Source organism: Oncorhynchus mykiss, chromosome Y (genome assembly GCF_013265735.2).
Source record: "Oncorhynchus mykiss isolate Arlee chromosome Y, USDA_OmykA_1.1, whole genome shotgun sequence".
NCBI classification, from domain to species: domain Eukaryota; kingdom Metazoa; phylum Chordata; class Actinopteri; order Salmoniformes; family Salmonidae; genus Oncorhynchus; species Oncorhynchus mykiss.
The window spans coordinates 11,684,471-11,693,827 of NC_048593.1; the positions used below are offsets into that span (position 1 = coordinate 11,684,471).

The 9,357-nt window shown below is 44.0% G+C and overlaps 1 protein-coding gene across 3 annotated transcripts; it reads left to right on the top strand.

Annotated features, from left to right (window-relative positions):
• Positions 1–879: 879 nt before the first annotated feature.
• On the top strand, positions 880–8,609 carry arrdc3b (arrestin domain containing 3b). 3 transcript variants are annotated; one of them, XM_021590627.2, is made up of 8 exons: positions 880–1,083; positions 5,392–5,473; positions 5,620–5,767; positions 6,171–6,273; positions 6,497–6,753; positions 6,949–7,093; positions 7,192–7,346; positions 7,455–8,609. In XM_021590627.2, exons 1-8 carry the CDS (start codon positions 1,059–1,061, stop codon positions 7,566–7,568), a joined length of 1,029 nt encoding a protein of 342 aa, XP_021446302.2. In that variant the 5' UTR covers positions 880–1,058; the 3' UTR covers positions 7,569–8,609. The 3 variants fall into 3 exon arrangements, with proteins under 3 accessions (XP_021446302.2, XP_021446301.1, XP_021446303.1); XM_021590626.2 differs by lacking the exon at positions 880–1,083 and adding an exon at positions 1,145–1,912; XM_021590628.2 differs by lacking the exon at positions 880–1,083 and adding an exon at positions 2,061–5,118.
• Positions 8,610–9,357: the final 748 nt, after the last annotated feature.

Here is a 9,357-nt window from a genome sequence, read left to right on the forward strand (position 1 = left end):
CTCGCTTTATGCCCTTGGGGAAATCCAGTGGCCATCTTGGAGGGCGGTCCAAATGATTAGCCAAGCAAGGGAAGTTTGCAACGTATGCCCCTCAGCCCTCGTTTTTAGTCGGCTCTGCGACTGTACAATTATGTTCACTCTGGGGCCTGAAACTCCCCATAATTCAATTCGCGACGATTGTACATCCGCTAAGAAAAGGTCAGTGAAAACTTAAAAAACAACATCAAGGGAGAAGTCAACATACAAGTGTAAATAAAAATGAATGCAAATAAGTTCGAAAGTGTGCTACTAATGCACATGTTGGCACAAACACCTATCATGAAATGTAAATATGTTTTTTTTTTGTTATCTTTTGGAAATTGTAAATAAAAAATGTTCCTTATGAACATGAAAACGTAAATGAATAATTCTATATTTAATGTAAGTAGACGTGCACTCATAATTGACTGTAGCGCATATAAAGCACCTACAAGCTACTAGTGTCTGAAAACACAATCAAATCAAATCAAAGTTTATTTGTGAAATGGTTACTTACAGGCTCTAACCAATAGTGCAAAAAAAGATATTAGGTGAATAGGTAAGTAAATAAATAAAACAACAGTAAAAAGACAGGTTATATACAGTTAGGAGGCTATAAAAGTAGCGCGGCTACATACAGACACCGGTTAGTCAGGCTGATTGAGGTAGTATGTACATGAATGTATAGTTAAAGTGACTATGCATATATGATAAACAGAGTAGCGGCTGGGTAAAAAGAGGGGTTGGGTTGGGGGGGGGGGGGCAATCATCGCGGGATGAAAGAGTGACGAATTTCCGGCCTATGGTGGTCCATTTAAAATGAATTCCTTCCTCCCTCGCCCCTTAAGCGTATTCTCGTCAGACGTCATGAAACGTAATCAGAAGTGTCCACTTAATTTGAGGGCAGAGGGGATAGAGTGTGTCTTTTGGACTGCACATCATGTATTTTTTCGATGAACCGGAAATGTTGGCTCCATTCACCTAAAAGAGCCGTTCAGATGGCTCCCAAACAGCTCTTCGTTAAACATGTATGAAAAACCATGAACAATAGAAGATGTCTAAACTGTGAGTTCAAATACATTTTTAACTGACGAAATTAGCTCGCTGGTGTTGTTTTTTTACACAATGCAAAAATAAAGTGTGGACCATAATGAGGCTCTCTCGTCACTTGGACCTTTTGTTCCTGCAAGGAGGAATTACCATCTTCCGACAATGTTTTTATAACGTATCTACAGATAATCGTTCAAAAAGCAGTAGCCTATAGCCTAGCTCTAGGCCTATGCAAATCAGGGAGCCAAATGAACGGCTCTTTCACACATGCGATTTGGTTCCCGACGTTCACCAAAAAGATCCGTTCAAAACGAGTCGTTAATTCGCGAACGACCAATCACTAGCTCATACTAGAAAGCGGAGGACACATTACAAAGGCTCGCACTGGGAGGATGCGAGGAGCTACCAGCCACTGTTACCGCTCACACACACATACGAACCGCCAGCGAGAGGACCACTGACCCAGCCCGCAGGGCGCAGCCTCTATGCTGGGCAATAGAGTGGCCGTGGGTGGTGTGTGTGGGGATTTCTAGATGACTTCTTATACGCTCTTTCTCTAACACCATGGTGCTGGGCAAGGTGAAGACATTAGCCGTCTGCTTCGACTATCTCAACGACAACAATGTTCCCGTTTACTCCGGTGGCGATTCGGTATCCGGCAGGGTGATCATCGAAGTCGCAGGCGAGGTTCGCGTCAAAATGCTGAACATAACCGCCAGAGGAGTAGCCAAGGTGCGGTGGACAGAGTCCCGCAACGCTGGGGCCAACACTGCCTACACTCAGAATTACACCGAGGAGGTGGAATACTTAAACCATAGCGACACGTTAATAGGAGAGGAGAGAGGTAAGGGACAACCACATCATAATTACCACTCATTCTCACAGAGATGTGTTGGCAACATTTTGAGAGTAGGCTTTATGGGTAGTGTTGGCCTAGTTCAGGTTGTTCTGAAATAAATGGATAACCTAGAAATAGAACACGGTTATACATCACCGGATTCCTGACATGTTAGGGAGCTCTGCAGTGCCATTGCTGTGGTTATAGGTTACGCCATGTGTAAGTTACGAGTGATGGTGGGTTCAATTTCACATAAACTGCACAACACACACATCACACATTGATTGGAACAAATGTCATGATGTGTGCCCCCGTTGATGAGTTCTTTCAGTCAGGTGGGATAGTGGTCCTGATGCGACCAGATAGTCCTGGTGTAACGCATAGGTTTTCCTCGTCCAATTTAGTCTGTTTAATAACGCATGATGGAACATAAATATGACATATATTTATGTTGTATAGTGACACATTACAATTTATGTAGATTCTACAGTATTTGTTTTTTTTAATTCAGATTTAACAGTCATAACAAGTTGTTAACGCCTTTGCGTTTTATGTGGCGAGGGAAGAAACCGTAGAATTTAGTCCGAATGTGACCTTGATTGGGCCAATCTAACCGAAAGCGGTTGAAGTTGGAATATTTTCGACGTTTTATGACTGTTTAAGTTGTACAATTTTATCAGGAACATTCTTTCGCTGATAACATCCTGAAGTTTACTCCCTTTGTTAGAAGCGGTTCAAACCTGTTCACAAACTGGCTGAGGGACTCACGGGGGGAGACAGACCTCTGTCGCCTCTGATTGGTCTGAACTCCCACGTGTATATGGGATGACGTCGTTGCGTCTGAGGAAATGACAATTCGAAAGCATGCAATTTTGTCATCAATTTGCTGTTGTTACATTTCCATAGTGTACTGTAAAACGAGTATATATATATATATATTGCCTAAAAAATACATAGGCCTTTCCTCATAAAGTAATTGATATGTTACAACAATTACAGTAGTACTGAGGTTGAGGCTGAGGTTCAGTTTCAGTCTATAACAACAGTCCCAGTGATATTTGCATAATAGCTGTTCTAGTGGGACATGTAAACGGATACAGCTAGGATTAATTCAGCATCTTTACAGGGCATAACAACACCAAGAGATTTGAAGGAAAAACTATCCCATGGTTAGTATACACTCGTAATAAAAATACACTCTTGACATAAGACAGCAATACAAACATATATATGGCAGAGTAAGTTCCTATCTCATAATTAGGACAGTAAATGCACCTCTGTGTGGGCGAATCAGGCTGTCGTTGCCAGGGTGATGTCTGAGAGCTGAAGCAATATTTTCTCCAGAGCAATTGTATCCACCACAATATACCATCGCCAAGACCTCCAGCAGAAGATTGGTTGTCTTCTCGGCGACTCACCGAACCTACCGGTACCCTAAATTCAGAATAGCCTTTACGAAAACAACGTTAATCGGTAGGGTTCCTTACAGATGTAGGATCTTCGTTTGATCACCGTCTTGAAGGAGGACCTTCCTGCAATGCAGGACAGTTTTTACTTTTGGTGTATTTGAGGTTTCAAAGGGAATCTGAAGTTTGTAATTTCCACTTTGAAATTTCAGACTTGATTTTCCCTTGTGAACCAAATGTATCAACCCCTACCAAAAAAATTTATATTAATTATAATCCACATAATAATTTGCATTTCCTGTTGCTGCCGGATTGTTTTCAGATGTAGCAACCTGGCTCAAAATAAGATCCTAAATCTGTATGTAGCTGGCTGGTAAATGATGTCATGTATGTGCTGATTATCTGTTTACCTCAGAGGTGTGCAACAGATTTGAACTGGAAAGCTAAATGTTGTGTAGGCTTGTGTTCCAGGCCCACACTAACTCACCCTATTGGACTAATTGTGGTTTAAATAGTACATCTGTGCAATGCAGGACATTTTACATTTGTAGCGTATTTGAAGTAAAAAGGCTTCTGAAGTTTGTAATTTCCACGTTGACATTGCAGACTTTATTTTCCCTTGTACTGATCCCGGCAAAGAAATGTCAATGAATAACGATCCATATAATAATTCACATTTCCTGTTGCTGCAGGATTACTTTCCTGTTGTAGCAATCTGGCTCAAATTAAGACCCTACATCTGTAGACCCAGGTGTGTTAGTGCTGGGCTGTAGCTCTCCTGGACCAAAGCTGCCTGCCGGCTACACTGCTTTTATCTCACTTGGTGTTGAAGTACAGTGCATTCGGAAAGTATTCAGACCCCTTCACTTTTTTCCACATTTTGTTACGTTACAGCTAAAATTGATTGAATAAATGTTTTTCCTCGTCAATCTACCCCATAATGACAAAGCAAAAACGTGTTTTTAGACATTTTTGCAAGTGTTTATTCGTTTTTTAATGTTTTCCTAGTTTTTGTTGCACTGTAATAACCCTCATTGATGCTGTGTGTTGATTGATTGATTGCCTCTGATGAATTTGTCAAATAAAACATGCTGTTGGTTTTTTAATAAAGATGCGTAAATGTACCTGCTCTCGAGTCCCTCTTTATTTACCTCAGATACTAAAGTCCATCTCTGCTGGCTCTCTGTTTTGTCTGTGAGAATAACATGGCTGCTTCTACTGCTGCATGGCATGAGGGTTTTTTGGTGAAATCTCTCCCCCTCTGTCTCTCCCTCCCTTTCTCTTTCCCTCCTCCCTGTATATAGCTCCCTGTCTCTGTTCCCTTTTTCTTTCTGTCTCTCCATCCTCCCGTATAACAGAGCACACGGTCATTCATAAAGGGCCTTAGTCGAGGGGCGGGACCAGGTTAGCTTTGTTCCAATGGGAGGCCGAGTAGTAATGTGTCTGTTGGAGTAGCCGGCTGAAAATCCACTGCTCATTCTGGTTCATACCGGTATGCGCCTGCTCTCCTCACTCTGCCGGTGTGACTTGACAACCACACACACCCACACACAATGTTCTCTACACACACACACACACACACACACAATGTTCTCTGCTGACAAGATAACATGCGGGAGTGCCGAGGTGGCAGGAAACAGATCTATACACACATCAACATAAACATTTATCGATGACATGTAGATTGAGGAAGTGAAAGGGGATTCGTGCTTCCTCTGCCTGGGTGTGTCTTCTCCGCTTTGTACTGTCTGAAATGTTCATGGATTAATGGACATTTTGTATTTCACGCATCGATGACATGACTGGGTAATATTGAAATGTAATACAATGACTGGGTTGTATGTGCTATAAAGTACTTTTCTATGTGTCAGTGTTTTTTTTAATGTGTCGTACAACATTTATTACTGCATTTATTATCTTGGTGTTGCCTTGGACTGAGGCACTTGAAAGCACTAGGCAACTTGAAATCGCAACATGATACAATGAAATGAAATGGTGGGTGCGTGTCTATGCGTGTGTACACTGGGTGTGTGTGTGCGTCAGGTATGGTATTTGGAATCTTGTTCTCCTGTGTTTCAGATGAAGACAGTCCAGAGGAAGCCCTGACTGTTCTCAACACAGGATTACACGAGTTCGCATTCAGCTTCCTGCTACCACAGATGTACGTAACAGATGGACATACACAAACCTATAACAGCCATAACATAAAATCCGAAACCCAAATATGGAATCATATCTAAAGATAGACCTGTAAGAAGTCTAATCCTATGAACCAATTTCCTCTCTCCCCTCGTCCCCCTCTCTCAGGCCCCTGGCCACGTCATTTGAAGGGAAGCATGGCAGTGTGAGGTACTGGGTGAGAGCAGAGCTCTACAGACCATGGCTGCTGCCTGTCAGAGTCAAGAAAGAGTTCACTGTCTTTGAACACATTGACATCAACACACCACTGCTACTGGTGAGGAATACACACAATTCAAATGGGGACCCACAATTCAGTCCCATTCAAAATCTTATTTTCCCTAACCCCTAACCCGTACAATTACCCTAACCCAAAAAACCTAACCCTAGCTCCTAACCCTAAACCTAGCTCCTAACCCTAAACCTAGCTCCTAAACCTAACCCTAGCTCCTAAACGTAACCCTAGCTCCTAACCTTAAACCTAAACCTAGTTCCTGACCCTAAACCTAACCCTAGCTCCTAAACCTAATTCTAACCTTAACCCTAAACCACCTAGAAATAGCATTTGACCTTGTGGGAACAAACAAAATGTCCCACGTGTACACCCCCCCCCCCCCCTACACACACACACACAAGCTGTCACACAGGGCAATTTGTGACTGCCATTTCTGTGTGTATAGGCCCCTCAAGCTGGCACTAAGGACAAGACCCTGTGTTGCTGGTTCTGTGCCTCAGGACCCATCTCACTCAGCGCCAAGATAGAGAGGAAAGGATACACACCAGGTGAGAAATACCTGATTGGCTAATGATGATTTCCGCTCAATCTCAATCTATATCAATGTTTCACAACACAACATGCTCAAACCCCAGAGGGAACATACAGCACTGCAGATATAAATACTGCGCTGAGAGATATTCTCAGGACACCACACACACACACACACAGTCCCATACTCACCCCCCCCCCCCCACATCTCAGCCTTTTTCTCCTCTCCTCCTCTCTTAGGTGAGTCCCTCCAGATCTTTGCGGAGGTGGAGAACTGTTCGTCCAGGGTGGTGGTGCCCAAGGCAGCGCTGTGCCAGACCCAGACCTACTTCGCTAAGGGCAAGGCTAGACAGCTCCAGCAGCAGGTGGCGGCCCTGCGTGGGGACACCCTGTCCCAGGGGAAGAGCCAGAGCTGGGAAGGAAAACTGCTCCACATACCCCCGGTCTCCCCATCCATCCTGGACTGTCCACTCATTAGAGTGGAGTACTCACTGATGGTGAAGAATGATAATAAACATAGTATAGTTGATATGGTAATACATGTGTTAATATGGGAGAATATGAAATAAACAAATACCTCCTAAAATCTAACCGGTTTAGCAGGTACTTTCCTGTCATGTATTGTATTGTAAAAGTTAGTGCATCAAAATGTGGGCCGTAAATAAGATAATATCCATCTCTCCCCCTCTCAGGTGTATGTGGACATCCCTGGGGGGTTGAACCTGTCTCTGTCGTTGCCGTTGGTGATAGGGACCATCCCCCTCCACGCATTCACCAGTCGAACCAGCAGCATCAGCAGCTACTGTTGTACCGTCAGCTGGCCAGAGAGACCTGAGGGTACGACATATACCTGTGTGTGTGTACTGTGTGTGGAGTGTGTGTACTGTGTGTGTGTGTTCTCCCATGTTAATTGCATGTCGTGTGTGTTTTCACAGCTCCCCCCAGCTACAGTGACCTGGCGGTGACAGAGGAGCAGAGGCGAGGCTGTCTGGAGCGCTGTGAGGGTTCAGAGGTCAACCAAGAGGGCCAGGGAACGCTGCAAGCTTACATCACAGAGTTCAGATTCCAGCCCCCACCTCTCTACTCCGAGGTACACTCACCCACACGCAGATGCACACACACACACACCACGCATGCACGTACATACATACACAGTATTGTAGGTCAAACTGGCCTAATCTCTCTCTGTGTTCCTCAGGTTGACCCTAACCCAGAGCCGAGCTGTGGAGGTCAGGAGACCCGACCCCTGACCCTCTCGCTGAGGACAACACTGACCTGCTCAGAGCAAACAGGCAACTACACATACAGATGAATCCAACATGGCCACCATTATAGCCCCCTACTGGAGCCAGTCACCTACAGATGGATCCAACATGGCCACTGCTACAGACCCCTGAAGTGGGACCAACATGGCCGACTCATCCTTAGTTTCCTCAGGATGGGGTCCATTGATGTTAACAGACACAGGGATGTCAGCTGCGAGAGACACTGTGTGGAGAGGCCAGGAGATGCCTCAGTCTGACCAACATGGCGGTTTTCTGCTGGTCAGGATGAACAGATAGTGCCTAGACCCAGCTTCTGATACATATGACCATTACATGGCACATCTAAGACTAGCAAGGAGAAGAGAGGAAGAAGAAAAGGGAGAGAATCCACTGTTGGACTGTTGGAAACAGTGGTCAGGAATCTCCTCCAGCCTCAGAGTGAATTTTGCACATGCCTTTCTCGTTGTTTGTCTACTTAACTTCCACAGCTTTTCTTCCTCAACGCTCATATATGCTGCAACGTGGCCGTCGTTTTCTTACCACGTAACCCGAAACCGAACACAGACTCTTTTAGAACAAACTAGGAAACAAATGAAAATAGATGTGTTTTTTTTTTAGATGTGTTCATGTGTCTTGGGTTTCTTGACTGGGGTGAAATGCATGGTGAAATGACCAGTGTGTGACAGACACAGGTGAAGCACTCACTCCCACTCTGTCTTTCTGGTGTCTTTCCTCACTACACCCTCCACAGATACAGTGCCCTACAAATCACCTGTTTGATTGTAGTATATGGACATATGACACAGAGAGAAGCTCTGTGTCACATAAGATGGAGAGCAACAGACGGATGTAAAAAAAAATATATTAAAAAAATTGTTGAAAAGGTCAATTGTGGTTTTGAAAACAAAATGAGTCCAACCGAGATTGTAATTCAAAGATTAGCTCTACTTCCAAACTGATACACAGTGCAAAATATTTTTGTATTTGTTGTTTTTCTATGTTTGTGTACGTGACACTATTATTGCCATTACGGAAATTACTGCAATCACGATCTTCCTTTGTATGAAATAAAGAAGTCCTTTTGTAGAGAGCGTTTCAGCTGTGTATGCCTTAGTTCCGTGGAGGGTTATTGGGCCCCACTATCACTGTGTCTACACAACATTACGGTTTGGAGAGAGAGCTGTCTGTTCGATCTGCCTCTCATGGGCTCTTGTCTCCCGCCCTCTCTTCCCCTCTATCCGCTCTCTTTCTCCTCCCTTTCTGTCTCCCTCTTTCCATTCCAATGTCTGAGAGACAGACGGGACAAGGGAGCATTGTCTCCTCCAACACGCTCTTTCGCTCCCTTTCTCACGCACACATACATGTACACACACACACAGCTCTACAGGCAGACAATCCGAAACAGACATGCGTCATGGGTCCCAGGAATGTTCACATTTGTAAGCACTCAAATCAGCAGTAAGTATCTTACCGCACACAAAGAGAACAGATGTTGGCTAAGGCTAATTTTAAAGACTAACCTAGTTCCATTCTGGGGTCTGGACAGATTCTGTAGTTTAATCTCTGACACTACATCTAATCTGATCTCTATCCATCCATGTTCGCTCTTTACCTCTCTAGCCCCATTTTCTAACATGCATCCTTTGGCTTTGTCCTGATTTTATCCACATTCTGTTTGTGACCACATTTTCTGACAGGTGTAAACGATTAAAAGACCGTGTCTGGAAATCTTAAGTGTAGACAGATCTGGACAGTGGAACCGTTTAAATCATGATCCCACCTTCTAAAATCATTGACAAGTGGCACCATTGAGTTATGGCATCAATATGTGTCTTA